The 22,503-nt window shown below is 30.6% G+C and overlaps 1 protein-coding gene across 1 annotated transcript; it reads left to right on the forward strand.

Moving 5' to 3' along the window:
* The first annotated feature begins 7,720 nt into the window (after nucleotides 1-7,720).
* On the forward strand, nucleotides 7,721-13,019 carry LOC120086540 (probable beta-D-xylosidase 2). The gene is made up of 6 exons (XM_039043241.1): nucleotides 7,721-8,144; nucleotides 9,074-9,352; nucleotides 9,461-9,630; nucleotides 10,994-11,442; nucleotides 11,598-12,011; nucleotides 12,241-13,019. The coding sequence occupies exons 1-6, from the start codon at nucleotides 7,728-7,730 to the stop codon at nucleotides 12,843-12,845; spliced, it is 2,334 nt and encodes a 777-aa protein (XP_038899169.1). The 5' UTR covers nucleotides 7,721-7,727; the 3' UTR covers nucleotides 12,846-13,019.
* Nucleotides 13,020-22,503: the final 9,484 nt, after the last annotated feature.

Consider the following 22,503-nt stretch of genomic DNA (forward strand, 5'->3'; position numbering starts at 1 on the left):
CATGCGAGCGGAGACGTCTTATACTAAGAATTTGTATAAGACCTAACCACGAAGTGTTAACGTCTCGTTATATAACACCGTTCATGACAGAGACTTCACTTCACTAGGATGACCATAGGTAACATGCTTCAATCCTGAGTAGTTGGGAACTTCTGCTATTGAAGGCGGTCTTTGATTACATGTGTTGCGAGTGGCCAGTTCGTCAGACTCAAACCTACCACTTTGCGGATTCGTCTGATTTGGAGCTGGAACTCAGCTACACAAGATGGAATTCACTCTTCCCCGAAGCAGGGTAAGTAGATAGATAGCTCCCTTAGAGCTGATTCCAAGGGCTTGAACGATGTGGCGCCACACACCTTCTTTTTAGCCTTAGAGGTGTTCATACATAGTTGGACTATGTTGTATGTTCATTAGAGGGATCAGTAGTACTTAAGAAGTGAGATGTAATTATAGGGGAAAAACGATAAATTGGTCTTGTTGCACTTACGAGCATCTATGAAGGTGCATCGTACTCATTGATTGGTTATATTCGATGGACACAGAAATTTCAATATGTGGTAGAAGAGATTCAGCTGTCGGTCTTTAGTGGAATGCATGAATAGTTATGACATGGTGAATATCTCGTGGCTAAAGAGTTTAGTCAGCTATTCACATACTGTTAGAGCTTTGAGCCATAGGTCCATAAGGTCCCCTTGATAGCTTAGGTACAAGTTGAGAATCAGTTTTTGGGTCAGTTTGAAATGTTCAAATCTGACAAGAGGGAAGTTTCTGAAATCTATATGTTAATATGATTATAAATTGATACTGCTTAATCTATATATACTAATGATTGACTAAATGTATGTGATACATTATTTTGGAGGAAATTGGATATAAATATGATTTATATCAAGTAGAGAAAAAAAAAACACTAAAGTTGATAATGATATCAAACTATAGGTTAAGAATATAATATGATTATATTCATTATTTAATTAATTGGGTGGTTATGAGATAATTGGTCGAAGTTTTCTCTAGATTTATGCGAAAGTGAAGTTGAATTCAGTTCTTATAACTAAAGAATAAAATGCAAATTATTTTCATTTTGCAAGAGATCTGAAAATTCGCTCACGATGTGAAAAGATTCTATCGCTTAGTATCGAGAGCATATATGATAGCGGCCACGTAATTAAACGATCGCTTACCTTTGCTAGACGATCGCTTAGTGCGTTAAACGGAACTGAACGATCACTTATTTTATGTTAGATGATTGTTTAGTATATACTACACGATCGTATACCCCGACCTAGACGATCAAACACCCAGCTATATGATAGTCTTTCCTTTCACACACTTGCTTGTTCGTAGTACACGGTTTCTTTTCCTCCTCCCCTCTACTAATTCCATCAAAGTCCACCATTTGGATTCTCACTCTAAGAATACTGAGGGTTTCTAGTGATGGTATCATCCCTGATTGCTTGTTGTTCATGCGTTGATGATCGTGTAGACGATCGTTGATTACATGTTGGACGAGAAAGAGTGAGAGGAGTTCGCTCATGTTGGACTGAGTTCTTGTGAAGACTGTCTTTAACTAGTAAGTCTCTCGGTCTTTTGTATTTATCTTTTAAAGCATGCCATTAATTAGTGTTTTCAATGCATATATGTATATTAGAATGTGTGTGTGAAAATTTTGTCATAAATGAAATCAGAAAGATCCACTTCCACCCATAGATACTCTTATATAAGAGTTCCTTCAGTGATGACATACAAGGGGATCATGCTTTAAGTGATAACCTAAATGGTCTGTAGTATATGGATAAAATAGGGAAACCTTATCCTGTTGATGCTACAAGTGTGGCCCGCTTTGTAGATATTATAAGTGTTGTAAAATGCTACAAATAGTCTGATCCTGACCATTCATATATTAGTCATGCGAGCAGGGATGCTCTACACAAAATAGTTTGTATAAGGCCAAACCACGAAATGTTTAGTCTCGTTATATAACATCGTTCATGACAGAGACTTTCATTTCATTAAGATGACCATAGGTAACATGACCTTAATCCTGAGTGAGTTGGGAACTTCTGCCTATGAGGGCGGTTCTTTGATTTGTATGGGTGCGAGTGGCCAGATTGTCGACTCAAATCTACCATCTTAGGGATTCGTCTGATTGGGGAGCTGGAAACTCAACTACACAAGACGGAATTCAGTCCTTCCTCAATTTAAGGGTAAGTAGATAAATTGCTCTCTTAAAGGCTGATTCTGAGACTTGAACATTGTGGCACCACACCTTCTCTTGACCCGAGAAGGATTTACTCATAGTAGGACTATGACGTATTGTTCATTAGAAGAATCAGTGGTACTTAAGAAGTTAGATGTAATTACATAAGCAAAATGGTAAATTGGCCCGACTATACTTACGAGCGATTTTTGAAGGGTCATCGTACTGTTGATTGGTTATATCCAATGGACATGAAAATATACCTATAGTGCAAAAAGTGCAATTGTCGGTCTTTAGTGGAGTGTTCGACAGTTAACGGATGGTGGATATCGTGATTAAAGAGTTTAATCAGTTATTCACGTACCGTTGGAGCTTCAAGCTACAAGTCAATGAGGTTCCCTTGGTAGCTAAATGGATTCAAGTTGAGAATCAGTTTTTTTTTGTTAGTTTGATGTGTTCAAATTAATAAGAGGAAATTTGATTATATATGATGTAATTAAATTGCATCAATTATATGAGATATAATTGACTTAATGTATTAGATACATTAAATGGAGGAATTATTATTAAATGCTATAAGGGAGAAAAGGAACTATGGTTTATATATTGCATGAGATGTAGTATGAAAACTATAGGTTATGAATATATTATTTATATTTTTAATTAAATTAATTATAGGATAATTGGTTACGGTTTTTTCTCCCAATAACCAACTTAGTGGGAAGTTGTGATCAGTTATGGTAACTACTGGATAAAATAAAAATCATTTTCATTTTTACAAAAGGCAATCATTAAGCGATTGAGAATCGTGCGATCAAAAGATATAGCTATACGATAGCTTGAGAGCATACACGATCGTGCAATGAGTTTTCTATATGATAGTCACTTGTTTATTAAACGATCGAGTACTCTGTCTATACGATAGACTTTAGTTATCTCCCACTTACTCGATCATCTATACGATCTATAAAATTCCTCCTACCCTCTACCAAATCCTACAGAGCTCACAACTCTTGGATTCTCACTCTGAGAATACCAAGGTAGCCTTTTGGTGGTGTCTACTTCCTGTTCGAGGGTCGAATGAGATTTGTTATTGTTCGAGGAGATAGTTGAGGCGTGACATTCGTGTTGGCAAACGATCGTGCAGTAAGATGAGGGAAAGAGAAGAAAAGTTCTTCAAGGGTGAGTTATCTTGATCTTTAGTATTTCCCTTTTATAGCATGCTGTAATTTAATTTTTTTTCATAACTATTATCGTTTGAATGTAAATGTGTATATTCTATCACAATGGGGTTTAGAACGATCTCACTTCCGCTCATTGGTCTCTTTGATAAGAGTTCCTTCATACACAAAAACAAGGTATTGACTACTTTTTACACATATTCCCCTGTAACAAAAATAGCTACTATTAGAGTCTTGATTGCACTAGCTGCTATCCACGGACTTTTAATTCACCAAGTGGATGTAAAAACGGCATTCCTCAATGGTGATCTGCAAGAAGAAATATATATGGTACAGCCTGAAGGCTTTACAATAGCCGTCAGGAAAACAAAGAATGTAAACTAAAAAAATCTCTTTATGGTCTTAAACAAGCTCCCAAACAATGATATGAAAAATTCAATGATACTTTGATAAACAATGCGATTAAGGTAAACTCCTCAGATATATGTATTTATTCAAAGTTGTTTGGAGTTGAGTGTGTGATTATATGTTTGTATGTTGATGATATGCTCATTTTTGGAACAAACATAAAGACTTATACGTAATACCAAATTGCTATTATCTTCCTATTTCGAAATAAAAAATTTAGGGGAAGCTGACGTAATACTTAGTGTTAAGATAAGAAAAACTGAAAATGGTTTTTCTCTCTGTTAATCACACTACATTAGAAAATTACTAAAGTAGTTTGACTGTTTTGATGATCCTCTTGTAAGAACTCCTTATGATGCTAAAAGTCTTAAGAAAAATAAAAGTGATTGTGTATCTCAATCTGAATATGCAAAGATTATAAGTAGTGTTATGTTTTTAACTAAACCTGATACTGCATATGTTTGAGTAGATTAAGTAGATATACACATAATCGTGATAACGGATCATTGGAGTGCTCTTCGTCGTCTGTTAAGATATCTTAAGGGAACTATGAACTATTGTTTGCATTTTAACAAATTCCATATTGTATTATAAGGTTATTGTGATGCAAATTGGGTATATGATAATGGCGAGGTCGGTTATACAAGTGGATATGTATTCTTACTCGGATGAGGAGCAATATCATGGAAGTCTGCAAAATAGACTTCCATAACTAGATCCACTATGGAATCTGAATTTATTGCTCTAGAACTAGTAGGATAGGAGGCTAAATGGCTTAGAAGCCTACTAGGAGATGTACCATTGTGAGGGACATTAGTACTAGTCTCTGTGCATTGTGATTCATAGGCTACCATAGGTATTGCCAAGAATAGTATATATAATGGCAAAAGGAGACATATACGTCTTAGGCATGGAGTTGTGAAACAATTGTTAAAAGGAGGAATTATTTCCTTGGAATTTGTGACGTCTGAGAAAATTTTGGTTGATCCTTTAACCAAAGTCCTAGCAATTAAAATAATTTGATGAAAATCCAAAGTGCGTTGGTGGTAGAAGTATAAACCTTTCACTACACGCACACGCCGTACTTGTGCGAAAAAAAACTAAATTTTTATTACTTATCTTTTTAATTATTTTTAATAAATTTTTTATTAAATCTTTTTATTAGTATTTTGTTGATTGTTCATTCATTTTTTTACTGTTCATTTATGACCGTTTGTTTTGTGACTATTTGTTTTGTGACCATTTGTTTGTGATCGTTTATTTTGTGATAATTTGTTTGTGAGCGTTTGTTTCAAATCGTTCGAGTCTTCTGACCGTTCATGTTCTCCTTTCCACTGCTATTTAACACGGATCATACCTGAGAGAGAAGACACAACAACTCGATTTTCTTCTAGATTCTTCTTTTGTTCTGAGCATTCTTCTTATCGGTTCTAGTCGATTTTTCGACGAGTGCACATCTAAATTTGGAGATTGCGTTAATCTTGGGGAACAATCGGCATGGCGATTAGCATGGAGGTTACGTCGTAATTGCTTTCAAATAGTGGTTTCTCCATGATGCAACAATCTTTCGTGACATCTATCCTAAAACAAACAACCTAACAACCGTAACAAACAACCTAATATAAATAAAGATATCACAATTATGTTTAGCGAATAAGTTATCTTTTAAAGGCTCTAATTGACTCTACATATACTTAAGCAATTGTTAATTTAATAGGCTACATAGTCTCACGTTAAATAAATCTGAGTCTATATACTTGTATACTATTTATTAATAATAATACTCACACATTCTAAACTACTCAACCAAATATAATAACTTGACCCAACAAATTTTTAAAAAAATGCAAAATTTAAACTTGTATAACTTAATTAAATTTGATTTTTATGGTGAATTATATTAGAATTTTAAAAAGAATATGAAAGTGAGTTTTAATTTTAAAAATATTGAAAAATATTTTTTAAAAAAATATTGATAAAGAAATTGAAAATTAGTGAAGGATGAGTTTTAATGGAGAATAATATGACCCCACATGGTGGGACCATTCCGAGACATGTGGATGACGTGTAGGAAAAAGAAGTAGATTGCACCGTTCTCAGACAAAAGTCCATCATATCAGATTTTTGACCCCACATGGTGGGACCCATCACGGATATGACGTGTCAGCCATCCTTCCCCTTCATTGCCTCACAACTTTCAATTAACCCCAAGTTAACATCTCGTGCTTTTTAGCTTTGATTTTCTTTTTTTTTTTTATCATATTTTTAAATTGGTGAATAAAGTTGTTATAGATTTTAATTTTCTCTCATACTAATTCTTTGATTTAAAAATATATTTTTTCAGATAGTATTCTCTCTCGTGATGATCTGATTAAAAAACAGATGTTTTATGATATTATTATTTGTTTTCTAAGAAAAAAAAATAGCATGAATTTTTAAATATATTTTGGATATGAAAATTGGGAGTATAGTACTAGAAATTTGTTCAATTAATACATACAAGAAACGAAATATGCATTGACATCATTATATTAATGGTTCATTATTATCATGAAATGAGTCTTTTTTTTAGTTCAAATATGTATGGAAGATAATAGCAATTGAAACCTTAAAAAGTTACCCTTTTGATCCTCAACTTTTAAAGAATATATGTGTTTGGTTCCTAAGTTTTAAAAATGTAACTTTTTTGTCTAGATTTATAAGAATAAATCCATTTGGTCTATGAGTTTTCAAAATGTACTTTTTTAGTCCCTGCATTTTTTAAAATAGATTTAAAGAGTCTCTCAAATAATTTTATATATTATTTTGAATAATTATATTACATTTTAAATTAGAAGAATAATTTTTAAAAATCACATCCTCACTAAAACTATTTTTTCTAAATTAAATATCATATAATTATTTTTAAAAAATCAAACAAAAAAGACTTCAACGACCTTTTAAACCTATTTTTATAAACTCGAGAACTAAAAAGTTCTATCTTGAAAACTCAAACACCAAATAGATCTACCTTTATAAACTTGAGAAATAAAAAGTTACATTTTTAAAACTAAGTGATTATCAAATATTCTTTAAAATTTGAGAACTAAAAAGCTACATTTTTAAAATTCAGGGGTAAAATACACATAGAACTTAGAGACTAAAATGATAATTTTCCCTTAAATTTTTTAATTACAAATCCTATATTTTGTTATAATTTAGTTAAACTCCCCAATTCACCTTTTAATGTTGTAATTAATGTATAGAATATTTAATAATGACTAACATGAGTGTAGCTTAATTGACATCGTACTTATACAATCAACCTTGAGGTTAGAGATTGATTCCTCCCCCTTCTTAGAATACAATACCTTTGCGAAAAAGAAAAAAAAAAATTTGACAACGGGGGTTCAGGTGTGATTTTTATTTGGTTGAGTGTTAATTAACCCATATGCATATGTAGAAAATATGTACTTTCAAGTGTTTCTTTCTTTCTTTCTTTTTTAAGTTTAACCATATATAAAAATTGATAAATTTCATAATTTTCATTTATTATTCAAGTAAAAAACATAAATCTTAATTAATTGAACTAGGTTCAAATTCACATATCAAACTAAAATGAGATACTACGAACTAAATTAATAATTTACTAATAATTGTAAGATAATCTCTCTTTTTCAAACTTTGAGTTTGGTCCTATTCTAGAAAAAAAATCTTTGAGTTTGGTGTGTTTTTTCACTTTTGTGTACCCAACCGGAAAAAAAAAAATCCGACCACCAACTTTCACTTGATTTGAAAGAAAATTTCACCCTAAAAAAATGCCTTTCTTTTTTAATTTTTATATTTTTTTTTTTTTAAAAAAAACCCATCTTTTTAATTTTCTTCTAATTTGTGTAATATATTATATATATGGTTTGGCCACTAAAGCCACTTTTCACAACCAGTTCTCTAATCCAAACATGGCTTCCGCCGCCGCCGCTCCCTCAGCCCATCGGAGCATTCTAATACTCATCGTTCTCTTTACAATGTTCCGGCACGGCGGCGCGGCTCGGGAGCCATTTGCTTGCGACCCAAAAGACGCGGCGGCGAGTGGATATCCGTTCTGCAGGGCGGCGGTGCCGATTCCCGAGAGGGTAAAGGATTTGATCGGACGGCTGACATTGCAAGAGAAAGTGCGGCTGTTGGTGAACAATGCGGCGGCGGTGCCTCGGCTGGGGATTAAAGGTTACGAGTGGTGGTCGGAGGCCCTTCACGGCGTATCAAATGTCGGGCCCGGTACTAAGTTCGGCGGCGATTTTCCCGGCGCCACCAGTTTTCCTCAGGTCATTACCACCGTTGCTTCTTTCAATGCGTCCCTTTGGGAAGCTATTGGACGGGTAATTCTCTCTCTTTCTCAAGGATTTTTAATAATTTTGAAGGTTAATTAAAAAAAAATCTTCGAGTTTGAAATTTTACTTTGGTCCCTCAATTTTTAAAAAGGTTGTTTCATCTTATCCGAACTTTTCTATTTTACTTGAGTTTATATTACACATTCTACATTAATTGCAAATGATAAATATTTAGTTTTCAAACAAAAAAATTGCATATATTTTTTTTTTTTTTTTTTTTTTTTGTCGTGTCAATATGGTTTTAGAATAAAAATAGCCTTTTCCCCTTTGTTAACACCTTAAAAGCTACTTTAGCAATGCAAATATGCTATTTCTAAGAAAAAAAAATCCTTATCCAATGATGAAAAAACCTTATAATTAATAATTTCATAATCTCTTTCTTTGTCATTCCCCAAGTCCCACCAGCTTTGAAGTACTTTCAACTTTATACCTTCCTTCAAAACTAATTATTTTCAGATTTATTTCAAATTTGATAATTAAAGTGAAGTGTATTCATCAATTGATGTTCGAGATTTAGTTAGAGTATCATATTTTTATTTTTAATTTATTGCTTAATTTTTTTAAAAAAAAAAAATCTATAAATTCAACTAGCACATTTTATATTCGGTCGATTGCATCGAAGTTTAGAGTGAAATAAAAAGAAAATAAAAATGAGAATTTTAAAATGATTGATGAATTTAACTTGTTAATTAAGATAAAAAATTTCAAAATTAAACCTCCAAATCATATATATGGGATAAAATGAGAATTTTAAGATCAATCAAAACATATGCTTAAACTAAATTATAAAAAATAATTAAAATAACAAAAGTGAAACTAAAGCTCTTGACGTAACGAATTAACCAGATTTCAATGTTGTACCTTTTAACTCAATCTCATGTAAGTTTTCTAACACATATATTAGGGTCATTTTATAGGTTGTTTCAGATGAAGCAAGGGCGATGTACAACGGTGGAGCAGCAGGTCTGACATACTGGAGTCCAAATGTGAACATATTTCGAGATCCACGATGGGGTCGTGGTCAAGAAACTCCAGGCGAAGATCCAGTGGTCGCCGGTGAGTACGCCGCTAGCTACGTCAAAGGCCTTCAAGGCAACAACGGTGACCACCTCAAAGTCGCTGCCTGCTGCAAACACTTCACAGCTTACGACCTCGACAAGTGGAATGACACCGATCGCTTTCATTTCAATGCCAAGGTACATAAAGTATAATTGTATAAGTAAAAACTTGTTTTATCACTTTTTTTCCCAATTTAATATCTTATGAGTAATTAAGGAATAATTAATTTGAATGTGTTGTTATAGGTTACAAGACAAGATATTGTAGATACATTTGATGTGCCATTTAGGAAATGTGTGAAAGAAGGAAAAGTGGCGAGTGTTATGTGCTCTTATAATCAAGTTAATGGTGTCCCGACATGTGCTGACCCTAATTTGCTTAAGGGAACTATACGCAACCAATGGGGCCTCAGTGGGTGAGTTTCTTATTTGGCCAATGATATTCTTCTTCTTCTAATTCTATATTATTTTTTCTAAAACAAAATAAAGCATGAATTAACCACTACTATATACTTTAAGTTGATATTATACACAATATTATTTTTTCAATTTCATCATACCTCAATTAATCTTATATATATCTTCCATCAAGAAGTAACGTAGTTGAACTATAAAAAATCAAAATTTTAATCATCATTCAACATTCGTTTAAACTAGAGGGAATTAGACAAACCGTTCTTGGAATTATGTCATTTGTTACAATGATCCCCTAAACTTTTAATTTAATCAATCATCTATTCAACTTTTTGGTTTGTTTCAATTATACCACTAAACTTTTACTTTGATAGTTTTTTTTAATGTTTTGAACTTTTTCTCTCCCTTTATTGAAGTAACTTTGATGAAATTTCATGAAGAAAAAAAAAATAACTAAAATGTAGGATTAAAATTGAAATTTTCTAATTAACAATAATTTAAAATAAATTTAGAAATTAAGATTAAAAGTTTCAAATGTGGTTTTATTTATTATCTTTTTTATAAATTTATAAACAAATTCTTGACACGTTTTATCAAGAAAATTTGAACTATTATTTAATTATAAAATTTTTCGTTTTACTTTATTTCATTTCATTTTATCAAATTTCTTTTTGAATTTAACTTTCATCAAATGTTGCTCCACTAAAAACAAAAATATTTGAACAAAGCTAATTGCAAATTATTAAAATTTCTAAATCTTTTTTAAATTATTATTGAAATAAAAATTTTCAATTTCATTCTTATGTTCTAGTTCGATTTTTTTTTTCAATTTTCTATATAGGTTTTAAATTTGATCGAATGTTATTTAAATTAAAAATATTTTTATAAATATAAAATTTTAGATCTCATTTGCTATTTGCGTTTTAGTTTTTGTTTTTTAAAACTAAACTTATTTCATCTACATTTTTTCCCATGATTTACATTTCAACTTAACTAAATTTAAAAAACAAAAGCTACTTTTTGAAAACTATTTTTAGTTCGCAAAATTTGTCTTGATTTTTTAAACTATTGGTAGAATATAAATAACAAAATAATAAATTTGGAGATAAGAATAGTATCCATAAATTTAATTTTTAAAAGCAAAAATAAAATAATAAAATAATTACAAACAGAACTTTAATAAACCATAAGAGATTGATTGCAATCAATAACAAATTATATGGAACTAATGGATCAAATTATAAGTTTAAAAGTATAATGATAAAAAACTACCGATTATGAATTGAATAATTATAATAAACCATCCCAACAAATGTAAAATCAAATTGAAAGATGAATTCTTTACTGAATTTGGGGATTTTGCAGCTACATTGTGTCGGACTGCGACTCCGTTGGAGTATTCTATGACAACCAACACTACACATCCACGGCGGAGGAGGCGGCGGCGGACGCCATTAAAGCAGGCTTAGACTTAGACTGTGGGCCATTTCTAGCAGTCCACACAGAAGACGCTCTGAAAAAAGGATTATTAACTCAAACTCACATCAACAACGCTCTCACCAACACAATCACCGTTCAAATGAGACTCGGAATGTTCGACGGAGCGCCGTCGTCTCACCCCTACGGCAAATTAGGCCCCAAAGACGTTTGTTCTCCGCCCCACCAACAGCTCGCCCTCGACGCCGCCCGACAAGGCATCGTTTTGCTCGAGAATCGCCGCTCCGCTCTGCCGTTATCCGCCCATCACCACCGTACCGTCGCCGTTATTGGGCCGAACTCCGATGTCAATGTCACCATGATTGGCAACTATGCTGGTAAGTTCTGAGGGATGAATCTAGACCGTTGGATCTTATCTTATTTTGATGGGTTCGATTATTTAAATTAATGAATTAATATATATTTTGATGTTAATCTCTTTTAAATTAATTAATATATATTTTTTAATATTGATGAATTGTTGACAATTTAGGTGTAGCATGTGGGTATGTAACACCAGTAGAAGGAATAAGGAAGTACACAATGGTGGTCCACCGGAAAGGTTGCGATGACGTGGCATGCACAAATGAGGACTCATTTAGCGATGTTGTTGCCGCCGCGAGCACCGCCGATGCGACAATTTTGGTGATGGGGCTAGACCAATCAGTGGAGGCAGAGACTAAAGATAGAGACGGACTTTTACTACCAGGACGACAACAAGACCTTGTTTCTAAAGCTGCGGCAGCTTCTCGAGGGCCGACGGTGCTGATTTTAATGTCCGGAGGGCCCATTGATATCTCTTTTGCCAAGAATGATCCTCGAATTTCTGCCATCTTGTGGGTTGGCTACCCTGGCCAAGCTGGTGGAGCTGCCATTGCTGATGTTCTCTTTGGAACAACTAACCCAGGTATAAGTTTATTCTAATCCATCTACTTAGAATTTCCAATTGATTGGTGGTTTAACAATTGAGAAGAAAATGTCATTACTTCAAGATGGTAGTTACCATTCTTGTGAAAGGAGTAACTCATGTATGTTTTTAAATATGGTGAGGTTACTGAATATGTCCCTTTTAGAATTAATACTATGTTATTTGAAAATTCTAGGATAAATTCGTGATTTGTTTTGTTATTTTATAGGTGGAAAGTTGCCAATGACATGGTACCCACAATCCTACATTTCAAACTTACCAATGACAAATATGGCAATGAGATCAACTTCATCATACCCCGGACGAACATATCGTTTCTACGCTGGTCCAATGGTCTACCAATTCGGCCACGGTTTGAGTTACACTGATTTCATCCACACAATTGTCAAAGCCCCTAGCATCATCTCTGTTCCTCTCTCTGGCCACCGCCATACTCACTCCGCTTCTACCTTGTCTGGTAAGGCCATTCGGGTCACCCATGCCAAATGCCAAAAACTTTCTCTAGTCATACACGTTGATGTAGCAAACAAAGGCGATAGAGATGGGTCCCACACTGTGCTAGTGTTTTCCACCCCACCTACTGGTGGCTCCACATGGGTACCACGCAAGCAGTTGGTGGCCTTTGAGAAGTTGTATCTTGTTGCTGGAGCACAACGACGTGTGCAAGTCCACGTTCATGTTTGCAAGTATTTGAGTGTTGTGGATAAGTCAGGGGTGAGGAGAATTCCATTGGGAGAACATGATATTCATATTGGCGACATTAAGCATACAGTATCGCTTCAAGCTGCCACATTAGGAGTGATCAAGACATAGAGAACAAGAAATCGTATTGTGAGACTAAAACAATATGGCTGATGATTCTATACCATTTATATAATTTTAGAGAATAATTTGGTGAGTTTTTTTTTTTTTTTTTTTTTATCAATAGCTTTTGTTGTATGGAGTATATAGGGAGGGTTTATTGTTATGTTGAATATTAGAAAAAGATGATGGTAAAAAACTGATAATGGGTTTGACTCTCTAAAAGAGAGGGTTAAATTTAGGTCTAAAAGAATACTTTACTTTCACCAATGCCAAAGGGCATTTTGGTGGGAGAAGTTGGAATAAACTTTTTCTTGTCCTCTCTTCATCAAAAGGTGTAATCCAATCCATCTATTCAAATAGCTACAAAAATTACTTACATTATCCAAAGTTTTTAGAATATTAGTTTATATCAATACTCAAAAGTACAAGGATTGCTTATGATTTCAATGATCTTGGTGCATTTACACATTGGTTAGCCAAGTTCTTATTTCCAAACAATATTATAATTCTAACAAAAGAGCAAGAATTTAAGTTTTAACAATTTACCAAAAACTCCAAGAATCTTTTCTAAATTGATATTGAAAAGTAGCCCAAGGAAAGTCCATAGGGAGCCCATATCACATCATAGTTGGTCCACAATGGCTGGCAGGCTATATAGGACAAGGCCCATTAAGAAGCCTATTCACTTGTACCTCTCCAACCATACAAAAATTGATGAAATTTCAAAATAATATTTTAGGAAGAAAAACACTTTTTTTAAATCATATTTCCTAAAATTAATTGATAAAAATAGTGAACTTCAATTATTTAAATAAAAGGTTAAAAGAGAAGAATTAGTGACAAAAACTTTGTTGTTCATTGACATCATTGGAATAACAAACTTCTTTTTGCATTATTTCTACATTATTTATAATATTGTCTGTTCTAACTTCTGAGTCTAGAATCACATAAAATTGCTTATGGACTCCATCCAAAAACTCAATCATAATGAAGAGTTTGTACTTGTGAAAAACAGTTCATATAGTGAAAGTTTCAAAAACTTTTTCAATTTCAGAATAGTTCTTAAATTGATTACAACTTTGGAGTACAAACAAAAATACAAAAACAATAATAAGAATAATAGTAATAAATATCAAAATTCGATCCAAATGAGTTTAGCTCAACAATAATTGACATGTTCTCTTGTCCTAAAAGTTGGAGGTTCGATCACTCATCCCTTAAGTTGTACTAAAAATATATATATATATATATCAAAACTACAAATCTTTCCGTACTTCTACCTTAGTCAAATTTTAAAATGTCAATGGATATTTAAGAAAAAATAAATAAATAATTGTAAATAGATATCCTACATTTTTAAAAATAAATTAAAATATTTATTATTTATACTATATTCACAAATTAATGACATTTTGTGAATTTTTTGACAATATGATGGAAATATTAGTTCAATACTCACGTCAATGTTGAACCCATAAAAATGTGAAAATATGATAAAAATCTCAACATGATGAAAATTTAATATCACGACAGTAATAGGGTATTATCAATTTTGGGCCTAAATCCACTAGATTTAACTCAATTGATATATTTTTCTTTTATAATTCAATAATTGTCGGGATGAGAAATTGAATCGACTCTTGAGATGGTAATCGGTATCAAATCCATCATGGTTAGTTACATAGAAATATGGTGAGAGAAAAGTTGAAAAATAAAAAACCCTAAAAAATAGGCAATTGAAAGGAAAAAGATGGAGTGTTTGATGAAGAGTAAAAGAAAATGAGGATGAATTGCAATCCAAAGTACAATTATCAATGATAAGAAAACAGTTGCCTAAAGGAGAAAGTATATCCAAAAATAGGAAGGGCCTCAATAATTGGGAAATCCCCCTGGTGCCTGCCCAACTCACCAGGCCCTTTTCTTTTTCCCCCATGTGCCCTTCACTCATCACCCACACACCCACCATGTGCATCCCATTACCAATTTTTCAATAACATCATATTTATCATCACTCTTTGTTTGTGTATGTATGTTTTTCTCTTTGCCATTTTTGTTCTTTATATGGGTGTGTCTTCGATTCTTTACGGTTTCATATTTTTTAAATCCGTCATCATTTTGTGTTTGTATGGACCTAAGGTGTCAAACCCACGATGAAAAGAAAAACTAGGGATAAAATTGAGATGAAACACAGTTGTACCGACCATAACTAAGAACAATAGTCATTTGAATCCCAAAAACTAATCTAGATCCAATTGAACCCTGAGGAAGAAGAAAATTGGGACAAAGGCTTGATAGCCCGACTCAACTAGGGCTAAGGTGATCGAGGTTGAGATCTTATCCAAGAGGGAAACTGAAAATCTTAGGTCAACCCTCAAATGGATATGTTATTTTGACCATTCGAAGGACACTTCTTTCTTATTATCAAAATCCTAAAGTTTATTATATTTTTTACTTTGATTTTTTACTTAAACATCGAATACAGTGTGACAGGCACCACATCAATATGCAAATTTTCCTTTTAACATCTCACCTCTTTTTCAAATAAAAGAGTTTAACTCTAAAGCATGTGTAGATCAAGTGCGAGCAATCTCTCTGGTCCAATTTTTACTTAAATAAAGTGTATGAAAATAATTTTTCTCTTTAATTATACACTTATAATCAAATTCAATTCAATTAAAAACAATAATGCAAATATATATTAAACGTTTTAATTAAACTTTCCCCACATTGAAAAGAGCTCTAAAACAACCAAATATTTTTCTTTTATCCCATAAAACGCCACGTGGTATCCCCCTATTTGTGCACCAAACTTTCCTTCCAAGCAAAGGAGTTGACGAAAAAGCAATAACAGTTACCCATACCTTTCCCGGCCTATATATATATATATATATAAATAAATAAAAATAATAATAATAATTACATTAATTCCCCAAATAATTAATTAATTTAGAAAATGCGTGCCTTTCGCAATAAGGCTGACTTAGAGGGGTGGGCTCGAAAAAAATTCTCGATCAAATTGGAAATAAAACATATATAAAAATAAACAAATGAAAATGATCGGATCAGAGCAGCCATAGGCTTTGCAAAGCCTGCTTATATAATCACACGTTTTTATCCTATTTCGTATTTCCCCCTTAACTTTTTACCTATTTACGCTTCTATCCCGGGTTCTGGGGTGGGATTCTCTACACTCGAGTTTATTGTACCATCAGTGTGAAATGGGATCAGAAGGTCCAAAAGTGCGGTGATCGTAACGGTCGACTTTTATGGATCTTAAATTTCCAGTTTGACTTTTGAATAATGATTGGATGTGGTCAAAGATTGAGGTCTTTTCTGCTGGACTATTTAAAACTAAACGGTTCGTGCTATAAAAGGATACTGTTTAATATGGTATATAAATAAAATCCATTGATTTAATTGGAAATATGAGTATTTGAATAATTTTCAATACATGGATTTATTATTTCTCGAATAAAATAAGATTTTTTACAAAGGAAATAAAAATAAAATTTGGTCAAAATAAAAGATGAATCAAACTATCAATCTAAGATTAATGAAAAATTAGCATTAAGATTGTTTTTTCTTTATTATTGTAAAAGCTCGTTTTGTTACGGTTTCGTTTTTAGTTTTCGATTATGGTTTTCACTTCTTTTTTTTTTTTTTTAAGAAGACTCTACTTCTAACTAAATTCAAAAGATTAAATAAGTTTTTGGAAACTACTTTTTTCATATAAAAAATTGGGTTGGTTTTTAAAAATATTAATAGAATGTGATTACAAAACATAGAAATTTATGAATAAAAATAATATTTATAGATTTAGTTTTAAAATATCAAATAGGTATCCAACGAAACCTAATTAAACCCAAACAAAGACTTAGTTTGAAGTTATTAGAGTTTTTATTGATATAGTTGGACCGTTGGAAGTGGTTTTAAAATTTCTAGAATTTATAAAAATAATTAATTTGATATTTGTCCCAATATTATGAGAGTTTTAAATTGTCTAAAGATTTTTTTTTTTTTAAATGTAAACTCCAATGAAACTCACACTTATTATTGATAGTTCATTTAGTTGTTTTTTTTCTTTTTTTTTTTCTTTTTTAGGATATGAATGGTACTATTTTTCATTCTAAAAAATCAGTGAAATTCCATTTAGATATTTCCTCTTAAATTTTTTATATTCCATTTAATCTAGAACCCTTTTTCTTCCTCCCCTAAACTCGAAGAATTTGATACATGTTTATTTAATCCATAAATTTTAAAAAGTGTAAAACAACTTATTAATTTTGTATCAAATAAATCTTAAATTTTCAATAATTTAGGTGAATAAATCAACCTTAATCTCTTTGAATTTAGTTTAAAATTCACGAATCTAGTAGACATAAAATCAAAAGTTTGATTTGTATGTGTGAGATTAAAATTTTTTTTGAGAATTTTGAGACTTATTAAATTATTAGATTTATTTCAAAAAAAAATCTATTAGAAAAAAATTAGAAAAAAAAATTGTTATTTAAGTTTAACATTTCTATGAAAGCTATGGCTAATTGTAAAGTTTTAAAAAAAAAAAAAAAAAAAAATCAATCATTGTATAGCCTAGATTATAGAATAAAGTTGAAATGTTGAAAATGTATAGAATGAAAGTCCCATCACACCTCATTAGAAGGGGTGGACACATCATCTATTAACTTGATGACACGTGGAATCCACGTAAGAAAAAGAAAAATAAAACCCACCAATTAAAATATATAAGTTTATATTATCAAAGTATTAATTAATACTAATGATTCCATTGTGGGCAGACATGAGACAGGTAGTACATGAATCCTTCCCAATTTTCTTAATTTCAATTATTATATATATATTTTTCAAATGCTTAAATCTTAATCTTATTACTGATGAAGCAGCATTTTCAAGAGGATTACAGGTTACTAAATCAGATTTTTTTTTTTTTTTTTAATAAAAAGGTAAAATCTTGAAGGAGATCAGGTTCAAGAAGTTGTTATCTTTTCCCATCAATAAAAACAAAACAAGTTTATATAATTAATCTTTAATTAATTAAATTTATTAAGATATCCCTCATTGAATTAAACTATATTAAGGTGTGTGGTTTCTGTAGACATTTTAACCATAGGATTCATGAATCACACCATTTTTAATTTATTTTTATTGTAATATAATAATCCTCATTTCATGGAGTAATAGTATCGTTTCATTAACGTGTATAATACATTAAATCATTATTTATTGAATGTATCATTTGATTACTAGCAATTTTTAATACATATGATCCCACATTATTTATTTTAAATCTAAAATTCTAGTGTATTTTTTTTAAAAAAAAAAAAAAAAAAAAAATCATTGATATGAAAATGACATTTTTTAAAATATTGAAAAAATTTAGATCCGAGAGGCAAATGTAATGAAAAATAAATTTTAATATTTTGGCCATGAAAATATTATTATGAAAAGATGGGAAATGCAATTCAAGAATATGATTGATTTGATAAAATAACTTAAAGAGAGCCTCCACATTCACCCTTCTTTATTTTATTTTATTTTATTTATTTCTAATGTTTATATCTTGATCCTTTCAAAAATATATATATGATAAAAATGGGCATCTTAGTGTTTTATTATTTTTAAAATATAATTATTGGCAAGAACAACACCATTCATTTTGGTAGAGTACCATTTTCATATTTTTCGAGGTGACAATTAATTTTGGCCCCTTCCTCTAAATGAATGGCTAGTTTTTCCTTTTTTTTTTTGGGTGAATAAATGGCCAATTATTTACCATGTAAAACAACAACAAATCAACCTCGATTGGTTGTGGGGTGCATTTTTTTTTTTAATTTTATTTTTTCTCTCTCTGATTCTTATTAGGTCATTTTCATTTCACATCAAACTCTTTTTTCCCGCCCTAATTTTCCCCAAATAATTATGCATTAATTACACAACCATGGATCTTAAAAACTCCCTTTCTAACCCCAATTGCACCAATTTAATGAATACAATCAGAATCTTAAAGAAGAAAGAAAAACTAACACACACACACACACACACATATATATGTAAATAATCTATGTGATTTTAAAATTTAGAATTTAGTCATTATGAATTGACAATACCTCATAAATAGTATATATAGTTCAATAAAATTCTCATAACTACTTTCTATGTAGGAATTATTCACATAGACTAAATCTAATTATAAACCATAAAGATAAAATTCTAATTTTTCTCAAACCACCAAATTTACAATTTAACCAAAAAAAAAAACTCTTAAACTTTGTCCATTGTTTAAAAAATGTCTCTATTCTTTCGAAAAATACAATATCATCCTTGACCTTTTCATAGATATTTCAAAAATATCCTTAGAATTGGAATATAAAAATTGAGATATGAACTGAACACCACCACATATCTACTTCATGTCTCAATTTGTAAAGATCTTCACTTCACGTATCTTATGAAATCAACAAGCAAAGTAAACAACAGATAAGTCAATGGGTTGACTCACGCTGCAGACAGTAGCACTTAGACAAGGTAAATGATTGCTCAATCAAGTAGATGATAGGTAGCAAATGACAGTGGCAAGCCAAGTTTTCCTTTATGATTTCTTGTATTTGACACTATGTGGTTTACTAATAGTAATATGTGAGCTACGTCTACAAGCAAATAGAGGGATCAATTTTATTAGCAGAAAGAAAATATTATATTAAAAATTCAGAGATAACAGTAGAGTTAGAGGATTTATATATAATGCACTTTTCTAAACCCTAAAATCAAATTCGTAAATAACATAACACCCATAGATAAAATGTAGTCGAGGGGATCTTGTATCTAGTCATTCGAAATACGATAAGAAATCTAAAGTATTCCAACCGCGTATAAAATTTAAGAATATATGTTTAGAAATCCAAGAGTTGAAAGAGTTAGGAGGAAAGGCTGCAAGAAAAAGGAAAGGGAAGAGCACATGGGAAATGGAGAGTGGAAAAAAAAAATGGATAGAGGCACGTGAAGGGGGATCGGGGAGCACGTGGGAGAGGAGCAGAAAAAAGTGGAGGGCATCGGAGGGAAGTTTTGAAGAGATGAGAGGATGATGATTGGGAGAAATGGAGTTTGTATAATATAAGAGTTTAGAAGGGAGAGTGTGACGTAAAAATGAAAGGAAGAAAAAGATAGAGAGAGGGGTTTGAGATTAGGGTATAATTTAGGGCATCGTGCAGAGTGAAGGAGAGGCCACATACATTTATATATGTGGAATTAAACCTTATCCAAAATGGCGTCTCTCATCTTTTTTAATAGGGGAATCTTTAGGACTTGTTGATGCCTTTCTTATTGCCCCCTTCCTTACAAACATGTCTAGTTTTTAGAGAGAGAAGACTAAATTTCTCCATTTTCCTATAAAAATATATTCTCTCTCATTTCTACGAATTTATATATTGGTATCATCGTAATGAGTTTTCATTGATAGATCAAATGTAATGTACTATCATCCCCATGTTTATTTATAATTATGAATATGTCACAATGTATTTTTTGTCTCTAATACTGACTTCAAACGACTATCTAATTGATTTGACATTCTTGATGCACTTGCTGAATCTTCAATTCAACCTTTCGAGTTCTTTTTTGCCTATCTCATCTAATTACACGCATAAGATGTAGCTCTTAATAAAGACGATAACAAAACCTCCACCTATCTCAAGAATAGTATAAGGCATTTTGGGGTGAAGTCAAAAGTAGAAGCGTGAGTGTTTATGCCAATGTGAACAATATTATACTATTTTGATGATGAGTGGGGGTTTGGTTGACTTATATAAGGAGAGAGATATTTGTCAACTTGAACATAGCTTAACTAGTTAAGATATATATATAAAGAAGTCAAAGATAAATTTTTTTAAAAAAAAAAAATAGAATTTTTTTGTTAAATTACTAATTTAGTCCCCATGATTTTGAAATTAGTTCAAAAGAGTCAAAATGTAGTCCTAGAATTTGAAAACTCAAGGGCTATTTATTAGAACTAGTAAAGACACACGCGTGAAATCTTGTCATTTTAATTAAAAAAAATTGAATATATTAGTTTTCTTAGCATGTAATAAATAAATAATATATATGTTTATTTTTAAAAATTTTAATTACTACCCCACTTAAAACTTAGATAATGTAACAAATTTTAATTACTTTTGAATAGATCATCACGTTGTGGTAATTAGATTTAGCATTTTGTAGACTCTTTGCATGATTTACATCATAGAGGAGCAACCCGAGGTTTTTCCTTTATTAATCACAATTGCAATTCCATCACTCACAAACTTGCTACACATATCCACACACATCAAATGTTTTAAGATCACCCACCATTGGTAGATTTCCTTTTAAAATTTGATCATTGTTTTTCCTAATTTGTTGTTTCTTGTCGGTTTTTGTAAAAAAAAAAAAAAAAAATAAATAAAATAATAATAATAATAATAATAATAATAATAATGTACAAATTTTGATATACATAATTAAGTTATCAAATGAATATATTTACAATTTGATATTTTAATATACACAATGCAACAATTGTTACATATATGTAGATATAGTCACTCTCATACACAAAAGCAATAAGTATCGTCATACATATATAAGTATACGTGAAATCTTATCATTCTAATTTAAAGTGAGTAAAGAGTATTCGTTTTTGTTTTAAGATTACTTATGTCATAGATACATATAATTTAAACCTTATTTTCATAAAAGATATTATTCATTACATTTAAATTGTTAAAAGAAAAATCCGTTCATAACTCTTTTTTTCCCATAGATTATGAAATCCTAATTTGATAATTTATATTTTTATTTAAAATAAAAAAAATATTGTCCTTATTATTTTCATAAAATAAGTTTTTTTTTCTTTAAACATTTTCAATAGGTTCGGTTAAAAACTTTTTTTGTTTAGAAAAAATAGTCTTATTTATCTGTCTTATTCAATGTAATAATTAAAAATTGAGATAGTTATTCTTTTGGTTTCAAAGGTTTTGTTGATTTTATAAACTATGAAAAAAAAATCATTTTGAAAAATGAACACAATCTTATTATTATTAAAAAAAAAAAGTTAACAATTTTGTATATATATTTCAAATATTAAAATAGATACATCACAATATAAAGTAATATATATATATATATATTTGCCACAAATCTCAACACTCTAATTTTAATATTTATGTCAATATTTTATAATTTGAAAACAATAATTTTTAAAATAATTAGAGTGGTTAAGTTTTTTATTTCAAATATTTTGTTTGTTCTATAAAATTATTAAAAAAAAACATTTTTTTAAAGGAACAAAGCTAAAAATTACAATTTCAATATTTATGTAAATATTTTATGATCATAAAAAAACGTATATTTTATTACTATTATTTATAAATCAATCTTGTTATTTTTAAGATAATATTTTATTCTATTTCCTTCATTGACCAAATGGAGGTTAGAGTTAACTTACCTACTATTAGTTATAGTTATAAATTTATGATGTCATGAAAAAATACAAAGAAAATTAAAACTAAGAGGAAAATAAATATAAAATATCAACCACAATGCCATTTGAAGATATAGTTTTTAAGATTGAGATGAAATTAAAATTAGGAAGTCAAATTTTAGAATCTTACTAATA

The sequence above is a fragment of the Benincasa hispida genome, chromosome 9 (assembly GCF_009727055.1).
Source record: "Benincasa hispida cultivar B227 chromosome 9, ASM972705v1, whole genome shotgun sequence".
NCBI classification, from domain to species: domain Eukaryota; kingdom Viridiplantae; phylum Streptophyta; class Magnoliopsida; order Cucurbitales; family Cucurbitaceae; genus Benincasa; species Benincasa hispida.

Excerpts from the sequence above, each read along its gene's own strand:
- LOC120086540 (XM_039043241.1), top strand. The coding sequence starts at position 7,728 with ATGGCTTCCGCCGCCGCCGCTCCCTCAGCCCATCGGAGCATTCTAATA. Across the intron at positions 9,353-9,460 it reads GCTTTCATTTCAATGCCAAG|GTTACAAGACAAGATATTGT; the intron begins GTACATAAAGTA and ends GTGTTGTTATAG. Across the intron at positions 12,012-12,240 it reads CTTTGGAACAACTAACCCAG|GTGGAAAGTTGCCAATGACA; the intron begins GTATAAGTTTAT and ends GTTATTTTATAG.